A 27,106-nucleotide genomic window follows, 5' to 3' on the forward strand; every position below is an offset into this window, starting at 1 on the left:
TGCTGGAAGGTGAAATGCATGTACATCATAGTGAATTGGAACGATTTGGTACATGGGTCCACGTGCTGTCGGGACTGAACTCCATCGTGTGAAGTGTCTGTGGTGCTATGTCGTGGATAGGTAGTTGAAGTGCATTACATGTGGCCACTAGAAAATGGATGCGGCCTTTTTTTCATCCTTTCCTGGCCCTTCCTCACTGATGCGGGAAAGGCAGTCAGGTTTTAAAGAAATACATTTCATACATTTTTGCCGTCCCGGCATTAGCAAAGTATCTGCAAAAAATGGACTTTAGAAATGGCATCATTCGCTCACACCACCTCTTTAGCCATCATGTATGATTAATATTTTTCCTAATGGGTCATGGTTTACTTTTTAATGAGATAGTGTAAGGAACAAAGGAAGAAAGGCCCTATTCACTCAAATTGATTTTCTAGCTATCGAGTATAATGCACCGAAACCAACTTTGAATAAATATTCTAGGTATCATGTATAATGCACTGAAACCACACAACCCAGTTCACAACCAGGTCCCACAGATCTTTCTGTGGTTTCCCTAGCTACTACATATACCGTGGTTCAGTCCATCGAGAGCACACACTCTTGGTTTTACTCTTTTCTTTGTTCCGTCTTCTTGCGACATACATTCCTTTGTTGTCTGCTCTCCTAATTCACTTTCTCTGTTTCCATACCATATAAGCACACCCTCTTCAGCTCACTCAATTATACTACTTTTGCTGCCACGTTTCTCTCTCATCCAGTCATTTCTTATTCAGTTAGTTCTTCTCATGCTACATATTGTCCTCAGATGTGTTAGAAATGAAATGTTTTAAGGACATGTTGTGAGTGGCAGTTTGATTGAATAAGTAATAAAGGGTGAGAGAGAGGTGTGGTAATAAGAATAATGTGGTAGAGAGAGCTAAAGAGGGTGTGCTGAAATGTTTCAGACACAAGGAAATAATGAGTGAGAAGAGGTTAAAAGTGTGAGACCAATTTAGAGACGAAAGGATGGAGTGAAAATTATTTGAGATCTTGGGGCATGTACGTGCAGGAGGGTGAAAGGTGTGCACGGAATCGAGTGAAATGGGATGATGTGTCATACATAGGGGGTAATGTGCTGTCATTTTACTGTACCAGGCCATGTGAAGCAGCCAGGGTAAACCATGGAAAGGTCTGCAGGGCTTGTTTGTGGACAGGGGGCTGTAGTTTCAGTATGTCTGTCCCTGGTGCTGTCTCACTAACATTGAGAATGGCATACAAGTATGAAAAAAATTCACCCTCTTCAATACTTCTTCATCTAGGGCCATGCCTTACATCAGAAAACACACCCTCACCAACAAAGACTTCTATTTCCACACATTCCTCAAGGTTACTAGAACATTCGTCCACTCACCCACCTCATCTTCCATGGTTTGATTAGCTGCCATGTCCACCCCAGGTATATGAAATCTCACTCCTACCAGGTTCTCTCCATTCAAACTCACACTCTTGGATGTGAATGTGTTTTAGAGGGGCAGCTGGTGGGACGTTTGACCATTGGTAAAGGTGAAAGAGATTGTGAAAAGAAGAAATGATTTGTTTGGGAAGAGTGTGGTGAAAGTGAGTTAGTTTGGAATAGAGGATTGTAGAAGAGATAGATAAAAGAAAATTAAGTTAAGGGAATGGGTGATGTGCAAGAGAAGTGTGTTGCATGCAAAGGATAGGAGGTGGATAGGTGGTGGAATGAGGAAGTTCAGATTTTATTGAAACAAAAGAGAGGTGTATGGGCATTATTTACTTGGAAGGAGTACAGGCGATTGGGAGAATTGCAAGAAAAAGTGGCAAGGTGAAGAGGAGGATGCTGGGGCTGAAAAAGAGGGACTTAAATTTTGGGTGACTTACCAAATTTCAGGGAAAGTTTAAAAATGTTTTAGGAGTAGATGTGAGAAAAATTGGAAATGAGGGCAAATGGAAAAATGGTAACCAGCAGAAATGAGATGAAGAGGCGTTCGAGTGAGTATTTCAGAGAATATCGATAGTGTTCGAAGATGGGATGGCACATGTGGGATGTCTTGGAAGTGAGGGAATCATGGCAAACGGTTTGACGAAAAGGGAGGTGATGAAAACATTGCATAAGAGGAAGTGCTGCACAGAGGCTTGATTTTTAGTGTACTTATGGCTCATACTGAGGTGTCTGAGGATTGGCAGAATGCATGTATAGTGCCAATGTATAAAGGGAAAAGAGACAAAAGTAAATGTTAGAGGTATAAGTTTGTTGAGTTCAGTTGGTAAGTTGTATGAAAGAGTAGTATTTGAAAGGATGGTGGCATGCACAGAGCTTCAGACGGGAGTAGCAGAGTGGTTTCAGGAGCAGTAGATGTTGTGTGGATAAGGTAATTCCTTTGAAGATGATGTGCTAGACATACATAGAAAAACCAAAATGTTTATGCAGCATTTAAAGAATGGAGAAAGCATACAATAAGGTTGGTGGAGATGCTCCGGCGAAGGTGTAATTAATATACGGTGTGGAATGAAGGATGCTAGAAGCAGTAAAGTTTGAATGAAGAGAGTAAGGTATGTGCGAGTAGGAAGAGATTAAGTCGAGTTCTAAGCGAAGATGTGTTTGCGAGAGTGATGTGTGATGTCACTGTGGCCGTTTAATTTGTTTATGGGTTGTGGCGAGGTTATTGGAAAGAGAAGCAGCATGTTGTGGGGGAGGCCTAGAAGGCGAATCGATTCTGACGATACCTTGTTGTCGGCAGATTCGATTGAGAAACTGCAAAAGCTGGTTTCTTAGTTTTGAAGTGATTGAAAGGAGAAGGTTGAGGGTAGATATGAATAAATGCATTTTTTATAGTTTTAGCAGTGGAGAAAGACATGTTAGTTTGAGAGTAAGGTTGAGTGGAGAAAATCTGTAGGAAATGTAGTGTTTCAGATCCCTGGGTGTGGACATGGCAGCAAATGGAAGTATGGAAGGTAAAGCCATAGTGAGGGGCCTAAGGTCCTGGCTGCATTAAGAATTGCGTGGAAAGAGGTCATTGCAAATGAGGGCAAAGATGGACGCGATGGTAGTTGCGACATTGTCGAACGTATGCTTAGTGTGGGTTCTAGACGAGAAAGTTTGGAAAAGGGTAGATGTATTATAAATTTCATGATTCATGGCAGTGTATGGTATAAGGTGGTTTGTTTGAGGAAGAAATGATTGGTTAAGAGAGAGAGATGTTGTAATAGGGAGAGTATGGTTGAGAAATCTGCAGAGGGTGTATTTACATGGTTAGGAACTAAGGCAAATTTGTCAGAAGTGGAGGGGACAAGAAGACATTAAATGGGAGATGGGAGGAAAAGACTTTGAGTGCTCAAGGCTTGAAGATGCTGGAGGATGTAATGTGTGCACCATATAGAGTGTACTAGATCGATGTATTATACAGGGGTTAAAATGTCAGTGGACTGACCCAGAACCCATGAAAAGGTCAGGGGAATCCACAGAGATCTGTGGGGCCAGGTTGTGGAGAGAGGGCTGTAGAAACCCCTCCTTTTTTTGTAACATTCCGCAAGAGTGAACGAAAGAAGAAGCCACTCGGAGATATTTTCTCAAAGCCAATTCTGTTCTTGATACACACTCACTCAGGTGAGAAATATTTAAGTATGGAAATGGAATTTTTTGCTCTTAATTGATTCTATTCCTCCCCCCCCTTTGATCACAAATGTGGGGAAGATCTGCAGGTAAGCAGCCATGGTACATGCAGACTCGTGCATCCTTAGTATATATTAAAGTATTGCAGATTTATCAAACCTTGCCTCTGTATAGCCCATTTTTTTCTTAATGAAAACTTTTTATTCCTTTAGATGGTGGAAGCATTGAAATTGGCTGGTGAAATTAATCCTCCACCTCCTTCCAGCAACAACTCCATTAATGGAGACAGCAGTACCTCTGATCATGAGGAAATGTCAGATGATTCTGATGAATGGCAAGTAAGTTGAATAAAAATTTTGGAATGATGTTTTTGGTAGGTAAGTATGGTAAGAATTCATACTGTGATTTTCATTACCATGCCTCAGGTTGCTCTGTTTGTAACGAGTAAGACTTTGATCATTCTTATTCATTTAACGTAATGTATCTGCTCACTTGGTTTGTTGTATACCTTATATTTACAGTTTGTCATTTTCAGAAGACTTTTCCCACAGCTTTAGGTAAATCCAAGCTATTAGGCGTTTGGAGGCTGTTGCTTGCAGGCTTATGTAACTACCATGCCTAGCTGGTCTAGTACAATTTGCACTTAGTTATCCAAGGCTTTTTTTTTTTTTTTTTTTTTTTTTTTTTTTTAGACTTCTCATGCGTACAGCTCATTGTGTTTTCTATCACTGTACGCAATGTGTTAAATAGTCATGTAGTCCCCATGGTTGTTTAGTTTGTTTATGAATGGGGTGGTTAGGGAAGTGAATGCAAGAGTTTTGATGAGAGGGGCGAGTATGCAGTCTGTTGGAGATGAGAGGATCTTGGATATGACTCGGTTGTTGTTCGCCGATGATACAGCACTGGCCAGAGTTATCGAGTTTTCTTGCACCTTGTGATTTCATTGGTAATATTCTACAGTCTGGAATTCCATGCCTCTCCTTCTTGTGTCTTATTTTGTAAAAGATTGAAAAGTAGAAGCCTTGAGTGGATTGTTTATCTTCCTCAAAGCTCAGGGTGGGATGTCTGAATGTGTGTCACATATAACCAAGATCAGAAGAAAGTAGATGTACAGTGTACATAAAAAGTCCTTGTCCACCCCCATATATATTTGAAGGCCAAGGTTTATTGTGGGTGAGACGCTTGTGTAATTATCATATATCAAGCTTTCTTTAGGGAAAGATGTTCTCTCTTTCCTGACTGCCACTTTGTTTTTGGAATTTTATTTATGGGCATTGCATTTCTCCTGCCTGTGCTTCTAAATGGCTGGGTCTTATCTGTCTAAGGTGGAGAAAGCCCAAATTCATGCCTGGAAGCCGAAAATGTGTGTTTGTATGAGATTTTTGGCTGCACTAGTTGCTCAGAATGCACAATCAGGCTGATGCTCGTCAGTGCTCAGGTCCTCGATGACATCATCATCATCCTACCACCAAAACCTATCCTTGGTTGCTCAAGGAAGAATAATTGTAGACTTACAGATAACCTCCAAAGACAAGAAGTATTGAAGCAACACTGCACTTTATTCACTGAACTTAAAAAAGGCTATCCAAAACTTCTGGGAAACATCTCTCATTCATTCAACATCATCTGCAAAGGCACTGTGACAATCCCTCCTGCAAGTCATCAGCCAAACTCATATTTCCGAGAGATTGAAATCAAATGACTTAATTGCAAACACGGAGAAAGACTGGAGTGAGCAATAGTGGGGTAAGGTGATGTTTTCCAGTTAATGGTGATGTTCTTCCAGTGTTTGCAGTTGAGGTAAGGGAAAGGAGAGTAAGGAGGCTGGATGGTGCCAGGTGGCATGATTCTCATTCTGCAGTGAAGATGGTGAAACACTCGGATAGTTTGATGATCTGGGTGGTTTGAACAGGGCAGTAAGTAGGGGAAGGTTGTACTTTGTACCTAAAAACTACAATGAATGGAGAGCAGTACTAGTTTCCCTTTTATGATGTTCATGGGAGGGGTCACATTTTGCAGGATAGTGCCCCTTGCCATATGGCTAGAAAGATGATGAATTGGTTGAAAGAGAAAAAACATTCAGTTGCTGGAACGGTCTGGGAACACCAGATCTTAACCCAATTGAGAACTTCTGCAACCAGATAAAAGTCAAAATTGCTTCCTCCAGCACCTCATCACTCACTGCCTTGCCTCATTCGGGAGATTAAGACCTGTGGACTCGAGACATGGAATACTTCAGGAACCTTGCCAGTTCCATACTATTCGTCTACAGGTGGTAATCAGTGCTAAAGGAGAGATGACAGTATTAGAATGTTGGTTTGACATTGCCTTTGAAAGTATATTGGGGGAGGGGCTTAGTTTTTTTTTTTTGTGGGGGGGGGAACACTGTAAGTGGAATGATGCTTTATCTCTGATTGAAATCAGGCTAAAGGGGGAAAAATAGTTTTGGAGTGTCATGGGTATGAAGTCAGGGTGAGAGTGGAGGAAGGGGTACTGCTACTGCTTAAGCTGGAGTGGGAATGTATATAATAGTGTAAGGAAGTGAACTTCAGATTGCTGTGTATGAAAATGAAATTTTAATACGAGAGATGGGTGATTATTAGTGTTTTTGCACTTGGCCGTAAGAAGAATTATGAAAAGCGAATGTTTTAGGAACAGCAGAGTGAATTAAATGTGTCAGTAGTTTGGATGCAAAAGACTGGTTAGTGTTGATGGGTTATTTGAATGCAAAAAATGTGGCAGTTGGGGGTATAACTGAGGACATGGGGTATTCATTAAGGTGAATAGAAATGGTGAACAGTTTGTGGAGTTTTGTGCTACTGAAAAATGTATGGTGATTGGGAATATGGGAATACTTTGTTTGAAATTGGGTAAATACATAGGTATACATGGGTGATTAGTAGAGATGGTCTGCAGGCATTATTGGATTGTACTCTAATTGATAGATGGTCAAGGGAGAGACTCTTATCTATCTCTATCTCTGATGCTTGTTCCACTCAAAGGAGTGGCCATGGCAACAGTTACCATAACTAAAGAACTCCAGTGCTGTAGTGCTTGCAGAGGCTCCAGCATAATGTTCTTACCTGCTACTTCTACTTAATGTTTACTACCTAATGCTTCTGCCTAAATCTTCCTACCTTCAACCTACTGCTCCTACCATTTCGCCAAGAGGCAGGCCTAGCTCATAGGGCTCACCGCAGGAAAATCTAGTTACGAAGACTGAGCTGTGTTGGTTAAGTTTTGTCAAGTGTTACATATACTTATTATGCAACATGTAAATACCACTCCCAAAGTTAGGGTTGAAATCATACACAGGGATGAAAACTATTTACTTTAAAAGAAATTATTTATCTATTTATTTTTGTTTATTATACTTGACCAACGTCTCCTGCGTTTGCGAGGTAGCACGAGGAAACACGAGGAGTGGCCCAACCCACCCACACACACATTTATACTCATAAATGCCCTCACGCACACACATGTACATATAAATTTCAACGTATATTTACATGTACATATAAACACAAATACATATCCATACTTGCTACCTTCATCCATTCCCATCACTACACACGAAATAGCATCCCCCCTCTCCTCTCCAGCGAGGCAGTGCCAGGAACAGACAAGAAGGCCACACTTGCTCACACACAGCCCCCAGCTGCCATGTGTAATGCACTGAAACCACAGCTCCCTTTCCACATCCAGGCCCCACAGACCCTTCCATGGTTCACCGCAGATGCTTCACGTGCCATGGTTCAATCCATTGGCAGCACGTCGGCCCTGGTATACCACATCATTCCAATTCACCCTATTTCTTGCATGCCCCTCGCCCTCCTGCATGTTCTGGACCCGACCGCTCAAAATCTCCCTCACTCCAACCCCTCACCCCCAGTTTGGTCTTCCGCCTCTTTTCCTTTCCTCCACCTCCACTTCTGCGGTTTATCAGCCACCAGCGCTGTATCATTTTAACGTATACATACACAGACATATATACACATGTACACACTCATACTTGCTGCCCCCATCCATTCCCGTCGCCACCCTGCCACACACGAAATTGCACCCCCCCCCTCATTCCCCCTAGCACTAAAAGACAACAAAGGCCACAACAGTTCACACTCAGTCTCTAGCTGTCAGATGTAATGCACCGAAACCACATCTCCCTTTCCACATCCAGGCCCTACAAAACTTTCCAAGGTTTACCCCAGACACTTCGCATGCCCTGGTTCAATCCATTAAGAGCACGTCGATCCCAGTGTAGCGCATCGTTCCAATTCACTCTATTCCTTGCATGCCTTTCACCCTCCTGTATGTTCAGGCCCCGATCGCTCAAAATCTTTTTTATTCCATCTTTCCACCTCCAATTTGGTCTCCCACTTCTCTTCGTTCCCTCCGCCTCTGACACGTATCCTCTTTGTCAATTTTTCCGGACTCATTCTCTCCATGTGGCCAAACCATTTCAATACACCCTCTTCTGCTCTCTCAACCACATTCTTTTTATTACGACGCATGTCTCTACCCTTTCATTACTAACACGACCAAACCACCTCACACCCCATATTGTCGTCAAACATTTAGTTTCCAACACATCCATCCTCCTCCACACAACCCCATGCATTGCAACCGGACAACATTTTTGGGATCACTATTCCTCCAAATATACCCATTTTTGATCTTCGAGATAACATTCTCGCCTTTCACGCGTTCTTCAACGCTCCCGGTACCTTCGCCCCCTCCCCCGCCCTGTGACTCACTTCCGCTTTCATGGTTCCATCCACTGCTAAATCCACTCCTAGATATCTAAAACACTTCACTTCCTCCAGTTTTTCTCCATTTAAACTTACCTCCCAATTAACTTGTCCTCAACCCTACCGAACCTAATAACCTTGCTCTTTTCACATTTACTCTCGGCTTTCTTCTGTACTTTTTATTTTGTTAGAAACTTTACCACTTGACATAGCATACATTGTACTCCATACATTTGTCAAATTCCACACAGGCTCTTTTTCTCCCTTTCTTTATATCCAGAAATGCTGCATAGATGTCTTTTTCTCACTTATTTTTCACACATTCTTCCAAACAAATGCCAGATCCACACAACCTCGACTACTCTAGAAGCCGCATTAGTCCGACTGCTTCTTCTGCTTTGGTGAGAGATGCATTAAGCTAGTAGTACAGAGCATGTAAAGTATGGGTAAACAGTGAGGTAAAGGACTGACTGTTTTTGATCATTTTTATTGTTAATCTAATTGCAACTTTCCCATACCACTTATAAATCTAATCATCTTGTCCAGTGGTCTCTGACGATGCTTCTGAACCCAAGTTTGTAGTGTCCTTGAACTCTGACCATTTTCTTTCCTGTCTGAGGGTTGTGTGTCAAACTGCAATGTGCTGTTGAATATTTTTTGTGGCGTATTTGATATGGGAAAGCTTATTTTTTTTTTAGTAACGATGGTTTGTCAAGACTTTAAGGTGAAAGTGCATTGAGGGTTCTTCATTATTTTCACATACCTTATACTAGTTTTATTAGATCTGTAGGGAATGGGTCCTCAAAAACGTTGCTGTGTTACACGCCCTTGTATTTGTTTTATTAAATCTCTAGGTGATGGGTCCTCGGAAACGTTGCTGCGTTACACGCACAGCTAGTTTTTCTCCTTCTCCAATCAGTGGGATTTTTTGGGGCCAACTGAGATCAGTTCTTCACCAGGCTGGTGGTCATACTACTGCCAACCTTCAGCCATTTACCACTCTGCCACTTGATATACAAGTAAGGAATAATCCAGTTATGTACTATTGTAAGGTTCTTCAATGGAAATTGGTACTTTAAGAGATGCTACAATGGAAATTGATACATTGAGAGATGATGGAAATCATACTGTTTAAGAATATATGACTTTTTATTGTGACTGACTAATCATTAGTGTTAATGAGTGCAGAAACTATACTAATTCCTGGAAAGATATAGAAGGTAGTGCATTATCATGCTTGTAAAATCTTGTTTTTTGTCATATCCTCATCAGCTTATATTTATCGAAAATTGTTTTTTTTTTGTAGTCCACAAAGGTAGAAAGTGTTCGGGATGCCCTGGAACAGCTTGTCAGCCGTGAAGAAATCCCAGATTATACGGACTCAAAGACCAATCAAGATGTTACAGTATTTAAACAGGTACGAGTATATTTGGGTGTGGGTGATTAGATGAAGGTAGTGATTACACGAGTTATACTTCCACCTAGGATGGTGGAATGGCAGTTCTCAACGTCACAAGTCATTTGATTAATTATATTTGTTTTTGGTGTAAAATGCCTGAATTCTTTGTTCAGAAAAGTTAAAGAAATTAGGTCTTTACTTTTAAAAAGTTTTTGATGTAATATGCTAATTTTGTAATGATTTTAGAACAGTGTATTTCTCTTCCAAAAGCATGAAGTTGTAGTTGGTAGGCAGCCAGTGACCAGGGTATTGGGAGGGTTAGTGAGTCAGCACTTCAGTGGTTGTTAAGTTGCACTCCTGTGACCCAGTTAGCTGTCATTTCTTTGTGCCTTACCCACAGTTGAACTACTGGCATTCTGTCCACGAACACAAAATCTCTCCCTGTCATACGTAACTCTTGACAACAGTTAACTCGCACAGCTCATTGTTTGTAACTCTAGATTTTCCTGCGGTGAGCACTATGCAGTAGCCTTTACTTTTGGGCAAAATTATAGTAGCAGTAGACAGAACTAGTATGTAGCAACATTTAGGCTGGATCATAAACTAGAAACATTCAATAAAAGTAGCTGGTAGGAGCATTTAGTTGTCAATAAGAACACTAGGGATGAGCCTCTGCAAACTCTGCACTCTAGTGTCCCTCTGCCATTGGCCTGTTAAGGGTGAGGCACTAAAGGCCAAAAAGTGGTGATGGAGTCTAGTAGTTTTGGCGCAGGCATCAGAGATAGGTAGGTAGAACTTCTTGCCCTCTTGATTTAGTGAGGAGGAACTAGTCTTCTCTCACCCTCACAAAGGTTTCCTGAGCATCTCGCTTGTTTTGTAGGACTGCCCTCAGACAATCGGTAGCTGCTAAAGCTACCCGAGGGTTATATGTCAAACTACAATGTGCTGTTGAATATTTTTTTTAATCTAATTGCAACTTTCCAGAGTCTCAGTATCTCTAGGATTGCATGCACAGCTAGACCTGCTGCATGGCTGATGTTGCTGCCAGCTAGCTTTTCATGGATCACTATCCTTTCTTCTCATTTTATTCATTGATTATTAATTTTGTTGGGCAAATGCTGTGGGGCTTTGCAAAAAGACAGGTCAGTATTTGGGAAGGCGAATATGGACATGTTTGAAGTTATAGTAGTCCCACAGATGTTGTGTTGATATGAGAATGATTGGAAGAGGCTGGTGTTGGAAATGAAACGTTTGATGACAGTATGCGATGCGAGGAGGGTTGATTGGGTAAGTAATGAAAGGGTAAGAGAGAGGTGTGGAAATAAGAAGAGTGTGGTTGAGAGAGCAGAAGAGATTGTGTTTAAATGGTTTGGACATATGGGGAGAATGAGGGAGGAAATGTTGCCAAAGAAGGTACGTGTCAGAAGTGGAGGGGACAAGGAGAATGTGTTGAAATGGTTTGGACATACGGGGAGAACGAGTGAGGAAATGTTGACAAAGAAAATACGTGTCAGAAGTGGAGGGAACAAGGAGAACTGTGAGACCTAATTGGAGAAAGAAGGAAGGAGTGAAAAAGATTTTGAGCAATTAGGGCCTTAACATGCAGGAGGGTGAGAGGCATGCATGGAATAGAGTGATTTGAAATATTATTTTTTTTTTATTTCGCTTTTTCGCCGTCTCCCGCGTTAGCGAGGTAGCGCAAGGAAACAGACGAAAGAATGGCCCAACCCCCCACACACACGCATATACATACACCTCCACACACGCACATATACATATATACACACGTACATAATTCATACTGTCTGCCTTTATTCATTCCCATCGCCACCCCGCCACACACGAAATAACAACCCCCTCCCCCTTAGGTGCACGAGGTAGCGCTTGGAAAAGACAACAAAGGCCACATTCGCTCACACTCAATCTCTAGCTGTCGTGTAATAATGCACCGAAACCACAGCTCCCTTTCCACATCCAGGCCCCACAGAACTTTCCATGGTTTACCCCAGACGCTTCACATGCCCTGGTTCAATCCATTGACAGCACGTGATTTTTAAATGACGTGGTTAATCAGGTTCGACGTACCATAAATGGACTTGACCAGAGCACATGAAATTCCTGGGTTAAACCGTGAAAAGGTGTGTGAGGCCTGGATGTGGATATAGAGCTGTGGTTTTTGGTGCATTATGCATGACTGCTGGAGAATGAGTATGAGCAAATGTGGCCTTTCTTCATCTGTTTGCTGGCACTGCCTTGTTGATGCAGGGGGCAGCAATCAGTATGGGGGAGAAGAGAATGTATGTTTTCATTTTCCCTTCACTTTCTTGTATTTCTCCTGTGTCCTGTGGGGCAGGGTGGTATTGGGAATGGATGTAGGTGAGCAAATCTGAATATGTACATGTGTATATATGAATATATATGTGTATGTACATGTAGTGCATATATATTTATGTATGTGTATGAGTGGATTTGTCTTTCTATGTCTGTTTCCTGGTGCTTTCTTGCTGATGCAGGAAACGGTGATCAAATTAGAAGATTTTGAGCAATCGGGGCCTGAACATACAGGAGGGTAGCTGATTCGGGTGAGAAACTGCAGAAGCTGGCTACTGAGTTTGGTAAAGTGTGTGAAAGAAGAAAGCAGAGAGTAAATGTGCATAAGAGCAAGGTTATTAGGTTCAGTTGGGAGGTAAGTTTAAATGGAGAAAAACTGGAAGAAGAGAAGTGTTTTAGATATCTGGGAGTGGATTTGGCAGCAGATGGAAGCGGAAGCGAGTCACAGGGTGGGGAAGAGGGCGAAGGTTCTGGGAGCGTTGAAGAATGTGTGGAAGGCGAGAACATCATCTCGGAGAGCAAAAATGGGTACGTTCGAAGGAACAGTGGTTCCAACAATGTTATATGGTTGCAAGGCACGGGCGATAGATAGGGTTGTGCGGAGGAGGACGGGTGTTTTGGAAATGAGATGTTTGAGGACAATGTGTGGTGTGAGGTGGTTTGATTGAATAAGTAATGAAAGGGTGAGAGAGATGTGTGATAATAAAAACAGTGTGGTTGAGAGAGCAGAAGAGGGTGTATTGAAATGGTTTGGTGGCACGGAGAGAATGAGTGAGGAAAGATTGACAAAGAGGATACGTGTCAGTGGCGGAGGGAAGGAGACCAAACTGGAGGTGGAAGGATGGATTGAAAATTGAAAAAGATTTTGAGCGATTGGGACCTGAACATACAGGAGGGTGAACGGCCTGCAAGGAATAGAGTGAATTGGAACGATGTGATACACCGGGATGGACGTGCTGTCAGTGGATTGAACCAGCTCCCTTTCCACATCCAGGCCCCACAAAACTTTCCATGGTTTACCCCAGACGTTTCACATGCCCCGGTTCTGTCCATTGACAGCATGTCGACCCCAGTAAACCACGTCACCCTCCTATATGACCAACCCCATACACACACGCGGTCCCCGTATACTCTTTACACTTGGATGCGTGTTGTGTTTAATTCTGTTTTCTATCCAGATTTGAGTACATTAATCCCCCTCTTGATATGGGCTCAGTTTATGCTATTTTTAATTCTACAAGGAATCTATTTCTATTCAGTCAAAATTCACATGTATCCAGGTGTGTTAAGTTGAACCTGTGCCATAACTTCAGTTTTCTATATTGGTTTACTCTACACGATTTCTCATCGTGTGAGGTTTTCATGGAATATGATCCCTGCTGTGGGCTTTGAAATTAATGTCTGTTAAATATAAAGTGTTTAGAAGCTGGAGAAATAGGTGAAAGTGAGTTTCATTTTGAAAAACGCTATGGTAATATCCAGTTTTGATTTAAGAGTATGTTCTTTGTCTTGTATTGTTACTAATCCTTATTAGTAACATGAATCATCTTTTCAGGTTTTATTAGAACATTTACCAAATGTGCTAATTCTCCAGTTAAAACGTTTTATTTATGATGTGGATGGTGGACTCCAGAAAATAATCAAGAAGGTGACTTTCCCAATTGACCTTGAAATTACTAAAGGTATGTATCTGTGTCTCCCCTTTTTTGTATTCATGATGTGCATGTGTCATTACCCTTAACCCTGTGATAATCTCATTAGAACATTTACCAAATGTGCTACTTCTCCGGTTAAAGATTATTATTTATGATGTGAATGGTCAACTCCAGAAAATAATCAAGAAGGTGACTTTCCTAATTGACCCCATAAGTACTACCTGTGTTTTGGTTGGTGTGGTGTGAGAAGGTCAAGGAGAATGGGTTGGCGAAGAGAGAAGAGGTAGCGAAAGGCTTTGTCGAAGACGAAATCTGGCAAGACAGCGGGTTTGGATGGTATTGTACACGAATTCATGAAGAAAGGGGATGACTGTGTTGTTGAGTAAGGATACTCATTGGTGAAGTGCCTGAGGATTGGCAGAATGCATGTAGAGTGCCAGGGGATAAAGGTGAGTGTTCAAACTAGAGGCATAAGTTTGTCAAGTATTCCTGGAAAATTGTTTAGGAGGGTATTGAGTAATGAGGTGAAGGCATGTACAGAGCATCAGATTGGGGAGGTGCACTTTGATTTTGGAAGCAGTAGAGGATGTGTGGATCAAGGCATTTGTGTGTGAGAAATACTCGGGAAAAACAGATGGTTTTTTATGCATAATTTACGAATCTGGAGAAGGCATACGATACGGTTGATAGAGATGCTTCGTGGAAGGTCTTAAGAGTATATGTTGTGGGAGGTAAGGTGCGAGAAACGGGGAGAAGCTTATATCAAGAGTGTAAGAGAAGAGTGATTGATTCCCAGTGAAGGTTGTTCTGGTGGAGGGAAATACAAGAGTTTTGGAGAGAGGGGCAAGCATGCAGTCTCTTGGGAATGAGAGGGCTTGGGAAGTGATTCAGGTGTTGTTTGCCGATGATACATCCCTGGTGGTTGGTTCAAGTGAGAAACTGCAGAAGCTGGTGACAAGAGTTTGGAAAAGTGTGAGAAAGGAAAAAGTTGAGAGTGGATGCGAGAAGAGCAAGGAGGACGAGAGGCTCTCAAGGAATAGAGTGAATTGGAACGACGTGGTATTACCGGGGTCGACGTTCTGTCACTGGACGAAACCAGGGTATATATGAAACATCTGTGATAAACCATGGAATGATTTGTGGGGCCAGGATGTGCATAGGGGTATATGATTTTGGTGCATTACACATGACAGCTAGATACTGAACGCGAATGAATGTGGCCATTTTGTCCGTTTTCCTGGCGCTGCCTCATTGATGCAGGGGGTAGAAAAGTACCGGTGGAAGAGCACATGGAACGGCGTATGCGAGTGAGGCCTGTAAGGACAGAGCATCAGAGATGTAGATAGGTAAATTTAGGGATGTACAGTAAACCCTTAAGTAAACGGACTAATAGGGGAAGGGGGTGTCCGTTAATGACAGAAGTCCGTCAAATCGAACGTAACCAATGGGTCATTTTTAATTCAATACAGTATACTGTTCACGTTCTTTTTAAACTCCTCTATCACTCGATGCCATTTTGAATTGTAACGATTGCAGAATTATTTGATAAATAGAGTCACAATTCTCTGTATGCAACCTGACAGACTGAGACCGAATCGAAGCAAGTATACCCCATGCTGCCAAAAACAAGTGCAATATAAGATGCTCACGGTGCAGCATTTGAGTTTTGTATGCATTATATGCTTTGTCTGTAAAATCCGAAATCTGTCATATCAGAGGTCCATTAAATCGACGGTTTACCGCAAAGGCGGCTCATACCTCGTTTACTCCATATGACCAACAGTTATGTTTAGCAGACTCTAAAAACTTTTGTAAAAATAATGTTTTTACTCCTGCATGACTTGGATGGTGTTGATTAGGATGTGCAAAATATGGTTAGAAGCAGATTTAGGCATCGAGTGTATTTAGGAGTAAATTCAAATTTACACTCATGATTTTAGATGTTAAAGCCTTACCTCTGTGTGTTGGATGTTAGTGATCATTGATTTAATGTTTATTCTGTACAGAGCTGATGTCATCTCATAGCCGTGGAAAGTTCTCTCCTCTTCAGAGGAAATACAAGTTGCTAGCAGTCGTTTACCATGATGGCAAGGAGGCAAATAAAGGTCATTATGTAGCAGACACATATCATGGAGGCTACAATTGTTGGTTGAGGTACGACGACAGTTGTGTCAAGGTGATCCCAGAAGCCGGTGTTGTTCGCCACGTCTCTCCAAGAGTTCCCTACCTTCTGTTTTACCGTCGTGGCGATACCATGGTTGGACCTTCATCAAAGACAAAATTGTGAAGCCTGGCCATTTCAGTGGAATGGGCCAAGGAACCAAGAGCTCGAACAACATTTGATGACGAGAAAACAAAAATCATCATAACGTGAAACGTCAAAAAGAATTTTTTGGGCCTGTTGAAACTGTTTGAGGGACCACAGTAAAATTGAATATTTGATTGGTTTGACCTTGTCAGTGTTGTGACATTTAGTGATGATTACCTCCACTTTTGGCTTGGCTGTTCTTGCTCGGCCAGTCCTCGTAGTGGCGTTGATAAATACTGCGAGAAGGATTGTTCTACGCCAAAACTAAAGTATTTGATCCAATCATAAATATTGCAGTGCAAGAGCATTTTCATAATGTTGCTGGAACTGCTTGGAGAGATGTGAAAGATGCATATGCTAGTATGTTAATATCAGTAAAGTGAAAAAAATGTTATATGAAAGGACTGCCCCTCGTACATTTTCGAAGATGGAAGATAGGTTGGCAAAAAATTTTCGAAAGCTTCCAGGTCAGACAGTTTTTGGTTGATTTTAATGTTGAGGTGGAAGTATTTCTCTTTCTAAATGTTTTTCTGTAGTGAACTGAAATTTTAAAAACACATTTTAGTGTGTGTCCTGTGTCTTTCATGTTTTAGCCTATTGTCACCAAATAGCTTTTTGAGTTAGGGCCAGTTGCTATTTTTGTTTTATCCTTGTTGATGGATGTTAGTTGTTCATTGTAATCATGAAAAGATCAAGCACTAATTGGAGTACTTACTCCAGGTTCAAGCTGTGTACATAAGGATATTAGTGTATGGTGGAAGGACTTTCTCACATACACACCACATTGTGGCAGTAGTTCAGTTTACTAGACAAATTTCTATACATTTAAGGGCTTTCCTTATTTCAGGAAGATGAGCAAAAATAACAACATAACGTACATAATGTTTCATCTGGGCATATGGCATCTTCAGGTGAAAGAATATTCCAGTGTACAGGTATACATTGATAAGTGAATTATTGAGAGTTATGGAGTAGTGAATTAAGAATGAAAGTATAGATTTTGCAAATCCCTATAAAGCAAAAGAAGAAAGTGTACTAAACCATGCTATGGATATTGGGGGAGAAAGACTGAATTTGGGTAACTTTGGTGATATGGAGGAAGGGAAAGAACAGTACAGGAGAGAAGTCATTGGTTCCTTAAATAGAATAATGAAGGGTAGAGTTGTAAGTGTGGAAGAAAAGAAAGGATTTAAGGGTCAGCAAACAGAATGTGGACATGGAATGAGTCACATAGGTCAAGAAACCAGGTTGGGATTAGGTATTTGAGAGGAACATATAGTATGACTAGACAGAATGAAAAGAGAAATGCTGAGGAAATGAATTGTGGAGGAGCAGAGTGGGTCAAACATAATACTTTGAGGTGTTTCGGGTACGCGGGAAAATGTAAGACGGTTAGTTTACGAAGAGAGTGTACGGTAGCACAGTTTAAGGGGAAAGGAAAGCCACCCGTGACGGAGAAATTTAATGTTAGAATACTAGAGGGAGAAAAATGATGGAAGAATGCATGGAACGGTGCATGCGAAGAGGCGTGTAAGGACAGGGATAAATGGAGAGTTTTGCCAAGACGAGGTAGCAGGAATCAGAGATACAGAGTTGTCTTTGGTCATCCTTCTGAAAAAAGGAAAGATAATAGACATAAAGGAAATTTGTCTAGAAAACTGAACAACTGCAAGAATTTGGTGAATTTTAATGAGATATAAGGATATAAAATCAAGTTCTTTTGGTTCAGGAAAGTTGTTCTCTGAAAGAATGATGATCATCCAAATAACAAAATAAATTGTTGCTGCTGTCTTGATTTGGGTTATCCTCTTATCGTGTCCATGTTACTGTATTCTGCTTTTCAACTACCAAGTTATTTCTGTTTTGCCAATTAAAATGTTTTGTCTTTACCAGTCTTGTAGGTTTCCAGATTTTGTAAAAGTACATAAAGAAAATTGTTGAACATAAACTACATTCTAGATAGGTAATTAAAAGTGATATTCATTACATTATTTTTCCACACACAATATCAACCCTTGTACAAGCACATAGGCCTGTGTGTCTACATTCCTATTTCTATACTCGATGCTTTTGTTTTTACTCTCGGTGCATATTTCATTCATTTCTCTCTGTATGTAATCCTGCATTTCCACTTCATTAATTTCACAGTGTATAAACTTTGCCACACCATACTGACTCATAGTTTCCATTTTACTCTGCTTTTAGGCATTTTAGTTATACAGTGGAAAATAGCTTAAAAATTATGGTAAAGTCTAAGAACATTGTTCTGTCATTACTGTGACAAACTATAACAAAACACTGAATATAATTGACTAAATATTATTCAAATATAACTGGAACTCTCCGGGAAATTTACGTTGGACCATCGAAGAGTCCCTCCTTCTGATAATGATTACACTTTCCCACATTCAGAATAAAGTGGAGTTCCTCATAACTAGCCTCTACCATAATATCTAGGATCATGGCATCTCCATATTTGCTTCCTAGACACATGCAAAAAAAAGTAGTGGAAATCCAGGTGGTTATATATATGTCTACTGATAAGAAGGGTAAGTTTATGACAAGGTATGCAGTGTCCAGTTGTCATACCTGGATCTGAATAATTGTTTTATTATTCTCTCTCATTTCCCGTCTTTCATTCTGTCTACTCTTGATACCATGTAATCGATCTTTTTTTTTCTCCCCTTTTTGACTCGGGACGTCTTTCCCTTCATACGGCAAATGTTAATCCTCGAGGAGTAAAGCGTATTCCCCGTCTCGGGGAACACACCACCACGTCGAACGCTCATCCCACGGGGCTGGTGATGTTCTGACATTTCAAAATAAGTCCATATTTTCTTTTGGTCTTGGTCACACGTTGCCACAGTTTCCATCAGCACTTGCCCAAAGAATCTGTGTACATTATGAACATTATTTTGCATAAGTTGATTTGATAACTAGATTTAGCACACAAATTCAGTGTTAAAAAAATTAATAAAACATGAATTATAACAATTTGCCTTCTCGAGTATTGAATTCAAGTATTATTGCATACAGAAATTAGTTACATCATAGAAAATTTCAATTGTATTACCTTGTTAATTCAGGATATTCATTGGAAGGGAATGAAATGATGTATTTTGTTCGTAAAGATTTGTCATGCATGTAAGTTAGATATTATGTATAGAGTATTAACTGATGTAATTTTACTGTATTATATGTTGTATTTGCAGAAGACAAGTTTGAATCTTAGTTGCTGATGTGCTTTAAGGAGAATGTTGGTATGTCACCTGGACTGTTGATATGGTTCATCCTGCATAGGTGGGTGACACCTTTGACAGTGTTGGTAGATGACTTAGAATTTACTCAGAAGTTAAATGTTATAACTAAAGATGCAGTTTCAGTTACTTTTGTGGTATATCAGTTGGTTTTATTTTGGAATTGAGAATTAAGATTTCCTTGCTGAATAGAGGATGAGAATGATCAACCATAGAGTGTATGATCATAAACAGTTGCTATGATGACAGTGCTTTATTGATGTGTGAACTTCACATGTTTAGGTAACTTTTAAAATTTGTATTTAAGTAAAGAGTAAGTTAATTAACTTTACCCAGACATATTGTCCGATTTTTTTTTTTTTTTTTTTTTGAAGTGTTTAAGTGGATGAAGTAAAAAAAAAAAAAAACATAAGTTCATTTTAGTGTATGGGATTGATTCATATTGTAAAAAATACCTGTTATTGGGACATTAATTAAGGCAGCCCAGATAGCAAATTAATGTATCAGAAATTTGTCCCTTACGAGCATTAATATTTAATTACACACAACCCCATTTTAGGGTTGGTATGAATAATTTATGGGTTGTGTAAGTGTCCTGTTAGTCCAGGACTAATTAGTTTATGAGAACTTGGTTTATGCATTTACATGTACATTAATAGGATTGAGAGGTGTTAGGCAGTCACTTGACATCCAACATCCACAAGCTCAGTCACTGTTTTAGCACCACTTTGATGATATTCATTACCTACACATGGATGATGAGGCTTATAGGGCTCTACATGTGCTGAGCAGTGCCTTGAGATAGCTGCTAATTGGTAACTTTTCCCCAAACACTCAAGGTACTTGATGTTAGATTTCTGCTCTGCAAAGTTAATGCATCCTCAGTTGTACCACACTTACAACCTTAATTTCTAATGGATGAGAAAACCAGCCTGGTTTTGAGATATATAAATCTCGTGTAACAATGGCCAAAGGGTGATGAAATGACACCCTGGATGAGGTGATATGATTACATTCCAAAGTCAACTGGTAGGTACTTCTCTGGACAGTCTTGCAACACTGGTCACTGCAGTGCACAAGTAGGTTTCTTTACATGAAGAACAGTTGACTCAAGCATAGAGTACTACTCCTATTCTATCCTATTATACTCAATCGCTGTCTCCCGCGTTAGCGAGGTAGTGCAAGGAAACGGACGAAAGAATGGCCTAACCCACCCACACACACGTATATACATAAATGCCCACACATGCACATATATAATACTTACACATTTCAACATATACACACACAGACTTATACACATGCATATTCATACTTGCTGCCTTCATCCATTCCAGTCGCCTTCCTGCTACACACGAAAACACAAAAAGGCCACATTCGTTTACACTCGGTCTCTAGCTGTCATGGGTAATGCACCAAAACCACAGCTCCATTTCCACATCCAGGCCCCACAAACTTTCCATGGTTTACCCCAGATGCTTCACTTGCCCTGGTTCAATCCACTGACAGCACGTCCACCCTGGTATACCGCATCGTTCCAATTCACTCTATTCCTTGCACGCCGTTCACCCTCCCGTGTGTTCTGGCCCTACTCGCTCAAAATCTTTTTCCACCTCCAAATTGGTCTCCCGCTTCTCCTCGTTCCCTCCACCTCTGACAGATATACATTTATATCCTCTTTGTCAATTTTTCCTGGCTCATTATCTCCATGTGACCAAACCATTTCAACACACCCTCTTCTCCTCTCTCAACCATACACTCTTTATTTCCACACACATCTGTCAACCTTTCATTACTTACTCAAACAAACCACCTCCGCACAACCCTATAATGTTGTTGGAACCACCGTTCCTTCAAATGTACCCATTTTTGCTCCGAGATAATGTTCTAGCCTGCCACACATTCTTTAATGCTCCCAGAACCTTTGTCCCCTCCCCCACCTTGTGACACCTCCACTTCCATCCACTGCTAAATCCACTCCCAGATATCTAAAGCACTTCACTTCCTTCGGTTTTCTTCATATAAACTTACCTCCCTCAAACTTGTCCCTCAACCCTAATTAACTTCATGACCTTGCTCTTATTCACATTTATTTACTCTCAACTTTCTTCTTTCACACTTTACCAAACCGTCACCAACTTCTGCAGTTTGTCACCCAAATCAGCCTCCAGCGCTGTATCATCAGCAAACAACAGCTGACTTGCTTCCCAAGCCCTCTTATCCACAATAGACTGCATACTTGCTCCTCTTTCCAAAACTCTTACATTCACCTCCCTAACAACCATGGAGACATCACATACCCATGCCACAAACCAACATTCAATGGGAACCAATCACTTTCCTCTCCTCTTACTCGTACACAGCCTTACATCCTTGGCAAATACCTTTCACTGCTTCTAGCAATTTACCTCTGTCACCATATACTCTTAATACCTTCCACAAAGCATATGCCTTCTCCAGATCCATAAATGCTATACCACTTCTGAAACCACAATGTTCTTCCCCAGTCTGATGCTCTGTACATGCTTTTACCCTACCTCTCCCATATAATATCCCAGGAATGCTCATCAGACTTATACCTCTGTAATTTGAACATTCTCCTTTATCCCCCTTGCCTTTGTACAGTGGTACTTTGCATGTATTCCGCAAATCCTGAGGCACTTCACCATGAACCATACGTACATTGAATATCCTCACCAACCAGTCAACAACACAGTCACCCCTTTTTTAGATAAATTCCGCTGCAATACAATCCAACCCTTCCGCAAAGCTTTCATTACCTCTTCTCTGTTTAACGGACATTCTCCCAGACTTTGCACACTACCTCGACCAAAACACCCTACCATCAAACACATTCGACAAACTTTCAAAATACTAACTCCATCTCCTTCTCAATTCACCACTACTTGTTCTTACCTCCCCATTTGCTCCCTTCACTGATGTCCCCTCTTGTCTTACCCACTTTATATTCCTCCTTCCAAAACATCTTTTTAATTCTCCCTAAAATTTAATGGTACTCTCTCACCTCTTGCCCCTTTCTCTCGACTTCCTGCCGCTTTCTTTTATACACGTCATAGTCATTTGCACTACTTCCCAGCAGAAATCGTCCAAACGCCTCTATCTTCTCTTTCACTAACAATCTTACTTCTTCATCCCACCACTCACTACCCTTTCTATCTGCCCACCTCCTACCTTTCTCATGCCACAAGCATCTTTTGTGCTAAGCCATCACTGCTTCCCTAAATACATCCCATTCCTCCCCTTATGTCATGTGCTCTCACCTTTTGCCATTATTCACTCAGTCTCTCCTATTACTTGCTCACACAAGTTTCCTTTCCAAGCTCACTTACTCTCACCACTCTTTTCTCCCAACATTGTCTCTTCTTTTTGAAAACCTCTACAAATCCTCTCAGCACATCAACATCCAAAAGTCTCTCTCTCGCATACCTTGCTCTCCTACTTACATACATATACTTATGTATATCTCTCCTTTTAAACCAGTTATTTCCAATCATCAGTCCTTTTTCAACACACAAATCAACAAGCTCTTCACCATATCCATTTAAAACTGAAATACCCCGTGTACACCAATTATACCCTCAACTTCCACATTACTCACCTTTGCATTTAAATCGCCCATCACTGTAACCCGGTGTCGTGCATCAATGCTGCTAACACTGCTCCCAAAACACTTGCCTCGCATGACCTTTCTTCTCATGGTGCATAATCACCCCTCTCTCCATCCACTTTCAGTTTTACCCAAATCTAAAGTTTACTTTAGATTTGGGAGTGCTACTCCTTCCTTTGTTCTTGTCCTCTCACCAAGCCCTGACTTCACTCCCAAGACCACTCTTCCCTTTTACTCTCGAGCTTCGTTTCACTCGGAGCCGAAAAATACTATCTATCTATCCTTTTTTCTCAGTCACCCCAATCTGAGCCTTCGAGGAGGATGAGCACTCCTCGCATGACTCGTTCTATTTCCCCTTTTAGAAAGTTAAAAATACAAGGAGGGGAGTGTTTCTAATCCTCCTCCCCCCCCCCCTTTAGTCACCTTTTACGAAACGCAGGGAATATGTGGGAAGTATTCCTCCTCCCCTATCCCCAGGGATAAGAGCACTACTAATGTAACTGAAAATGCTCTATCATGGCTGTGGAATAATAGCCTCAGATCTCTTGTTGAAAGGAAAATGGATTCCTTTGTAATTACAGTTCTGTCTAGACTACCTACATAGTGTGTAATTTTCAGTAGCCAAAAACAAGGTGCACTTCATTGGCTCATCTCATTCACTTAAGCTCATGATGTCATTAGATTATTTATTTACAGTTAACCCTATTCTAATGGAGGACAGGGTGGTCTGTAAGAAGCCATATTCTGTTACATTCTGAATTTTTTCAAGGAACCTTAATAAAAATTAACGAGTAATGGAAACTTGCCTTATTCCTTTAATGGTAATTGTTGTATGTAATCCTCCATGACTTGAAGTGATCATGGAGTTACAAGTACTACTATGTATGGATGGAAATACCTCCAGGGTCTCCTGATCTCGCATGAAACACCTCGTGGTTAAAAGTGTGGCATGCACGAGATAAAACCGACTCCACGCTCATGATACTTAATCATTTCAATTTTAAACCAATGTTGATGTTTCCAGGGCTGCAGTACTGATAATGCTCTGATATGATGTGAAAAGACAGGCCATTGTGCCACAGAAACACTAGTTGCTTGTGAATTTGAGCACCGAGTCCATTTATGTGTTATTCAACGATGAACTCATTTCGGTTTGGCACGCTCGGTTTTCTTTTACCTTGAAATTTCTGCCGAGATTATTTGTCTGTGTAGAGGTATAAACTGTAGTATTAAACAGATCAGTGTAAAATTACATGCATGTGTGCAGAGAAAACAGTGTTGGTGATATGAAGAAGTGCACCAAGACAATGTGCAGCAAGCTGTCACTTGTTCTCCTGATGCCCAGCATCCAGTAACAAGGCTCAAAATCTTTTCCACTCCAACCTTCCAGATATATATAAAGGTGAGTGGTATAATTTTGTTGAGTATACCTAGTAAGTTGTATGGGAGGGTATTAATCTGAAAGGGTACAGATCATCCGATTGGGATGGAGCAATTTGGTTTTAGAAATGGTAGAAGATGTGTAGATGAGGTGTTTGCTTTGAGGAATGCGTTTGAGAAACGCTTAAAGTGGTGGATGTGCATTACTGATAATGCTCTTATCTGCTATGATATGACAGGCCATTGTGCCACAGAAACACTGTAGTTGCTTGTGAATTTGAGCACCGAGTCCATTTAAGTGTTAATCTGAATTTGTTTGTGTTTTAATCAACAATGAACTCTTCTCGGTTTGGCGCGCTCGGTTTTCTTTTACCTTGAAATTTCTGCCGAGATTATTTGTCTATGTGTAGAGGTATAAACTATAGTATTAAACTATTACAGATCAGTGTAAAATTACATGCATGTGTGCCGAGAAAACAGTGTTGATGATATGAAGAAGTGCACCAAGACAATGCACAGCAAGCTATCACTTGTTCTACTGATGCCCAGCATCCAGTAACAAGGCTCAAAATCTTTTTCACTCCATCCTTCCATATACATATAAAGGTTAGTGTTCAAACTATAAAGGTATAATTTTGTTGAATATACCTAGTAAGTTGTATGGGAGGGTATTAATCTGAAAGGGTACAGATCATCTGATTGGGATGGAGCAATTTGGCTTTAGAAATGGTAGAGGATGTGTGGATGAGGTGTTTGCTTTGAGGAATGCGTTTGAGAAACGCTTAAAGTAGTGGATGTGCAGTACTGATAATGCTCTTATCTGCTATGATATGATGTGAAAAGACAGGCCATTGTGCCACAGAAACACTGTAGTTGCTTGTGAATTTGAGCACCGAGTCCATTTAAGTGTTAATCTGAATTCGTTTGTGTGTTAATCAACAATGAACTCGTCTCGGTTCGGCGCGCTCGGTTTTCTTTTACCTTGAAATTTCTGCCGAGATTATTTGTCTATGTGTAGAGGTATAAACTATAGTATTAAACTATTACAGATCAGTGTAAAATTACATGTATGTGTGCAGAGAAAACAGTGTTGATGATATGAAGAAGTGCACCAAGACAATGCACAGCAAGCTATCACTTGTTCTACTGATGCCCAGCATCCAGTAACAAGGCTCAAAATCTTTTTCACTCCATCCTTCCATATACATATAAAGGTGAGTGTTCAAACTATAAAGGTATAATTTTGTTGAATATACCTAGTAAGTTGTATGGGAGGGTATTAATCTGACAGGGTACAGATCATCTGATTGGGATGGAGCAATTTGGCTTTAGAAATGGTAGAGGATGTTTGGATGAGGTGTTTGCTCTGAGGAATGCGTTTGAGAAACGCTTAAAGTGGTGGATGTGCAGTACTGATAATGCTCTTATCTGCTATGATATGATGTGAAAAGACAGTCCATTGTGCCACAGAAACACTGTAGTTGCTTGTGAATTTGAGCACCGAGTCCATTTAAGTGTTAATCTGAATTTGTTTGTGTGTTAATCAACAATGAACTCGTCTCGGTTCGGCGCGCTCGGTTTTCTTTTACCTTGAAATTTCTGCCGAGATTATTTGTCTGTGTGTAGAGGTATAAACTATAGTATTAAACTATTACAGATCAGTGTAAAATTACATGCATGTGTGCCGAGAAAACAGTGTTGATGATATGAAGAAGTGCACCAAGACAATGCACAGCAAGCTATCACTTGTTCTACTGATGCCCAGCATCCAGTAACAAGGCTCAAAATCTTTTTCACTCCATCCTTCCATATACATATAAAGGTTAGTGTTCAAACTATAAAGGTATAATTTTGTTGAATATACCTAGTAAGTTGTATGGGAGGGTATTAATCTGAAAGGGTACAGATCATCTGATTGGGATGGAGCAATTTGGCTTTAGAAATGGTAGAGGATGTGTGGATGAGGTGTTTGCTTTGAGGAATGCGTTTGAGAAACGCTTAAAGTGGTGGATGTGCATTACTGATAATGCTCTTATCTGCTATGATATGATGTGAAAAGACAGGCCATTGCACCACAGAAACACTGTAGTTGCTTGTGAATTTGAGCACCGAGTCCATTTAAGTGTTAATCTGAATTTGTTTGTGTGTCAATCAACAATGAACTCATCTCGGTTTGGCACGCTCGGTTTTCTTTTACCTTGAAGTTTCTGCCGACATTATTTGTCTATGTGTAGAGGTATAAACTATAGTATTAAACAGATCAGTGTAAAATTACATGTACGTGTGCAGAGAAAACAGTGTTGATGATACGAAGAAGTGCACCAAGACAATGCGTAGCAAGCTGTCACTTGTTCTGATGCCCAGCATCCAGTAACAAGGCTCAAAATCTTTTTCACTCCATCCATATAAAGGTGAGTGTTTAAACTATAAAGTATAATTTTGTTGAGTATACCTAGTAAGTTGTATGGGAAGGTATTAACCTGAAAGGGTACAGATCATCTGATTGGGATGGAGCAATTTGGTTTTAGAAATGGTAGAGGATGTGTAGATGAGGTGTTTCCTTTGAGGAATGTGTTTAAGAAATGCTTAAAGTGGTGGATTTGTATGCAGCATTTATGGATCTGGAGAAGGTATATGATAGGGTTGATAGAGATGCTTTGTGGAAGGCTTCAAGAGTGTATGGTTTAGGAGGTAAGCTGCTAGAAGGAGTGAAAAGTTTTTATGAAAAGTGTAAGTAGGAAGAGAGAATGATTGGTTCCCAGTAAATGTCAGTCTGCAGCAGGGATGTGC

General features: G+C 40.6%; 1 protein-coding gene across 4 annotated transcripts in view; it reads left to right on the forward strand.

The window, feature by feature from the left end:
* LOC139745806 (uncharacterized) overlaps positions 1-23,731 on the forward strand; it is an 85,227-nt gene extending 61,496 nt beyond the window's left edge. For all 4 annotated transcript variants that reach the window (XM_071656385.1, XM_071656386.1, XM_071656384.1 and 1 more), the window contains exons 6-10: positions 3,823-3,948; positions 9,213-9,377; positions 9,665-9,775; positions 13,644-13,770; positions 15,750-23,731. In XM_071656385.1, the coding sequence (XP_071512486.1) occupies positions 3,823-3,948; positions 9,213-9,377; positions 9,665-9,775; positions 13,644-13,770; positions 15,750-16,030 (810 nt within the window). In that variant the 3' untranslated portion in view covers positions 16,031-23,731. The remainder of the gene's footprint in view (positions 1-3,822; positions 3,949-9,212; positions 9,378-9,664; positions 9,776-13,643; positions 13,771-15,749) is intronic.
* Positions 23,732-27,106: the final 3,375 nt, after the last annotated feature.

Source organism: Panulirus ornatus, chromosome 62 (genome assembly GCF_036320965.1).
Source record: "Panulirus ornatus isolate Po-2019 chromosome 62, ASM3632096v1, whole genome shotgun sequence".
NCBI lineage: Eukaryota > Metazoa > Arthropoda > Malacostraca > Decapoda > Palinuridae > Panulirus > Panulirus ornatus.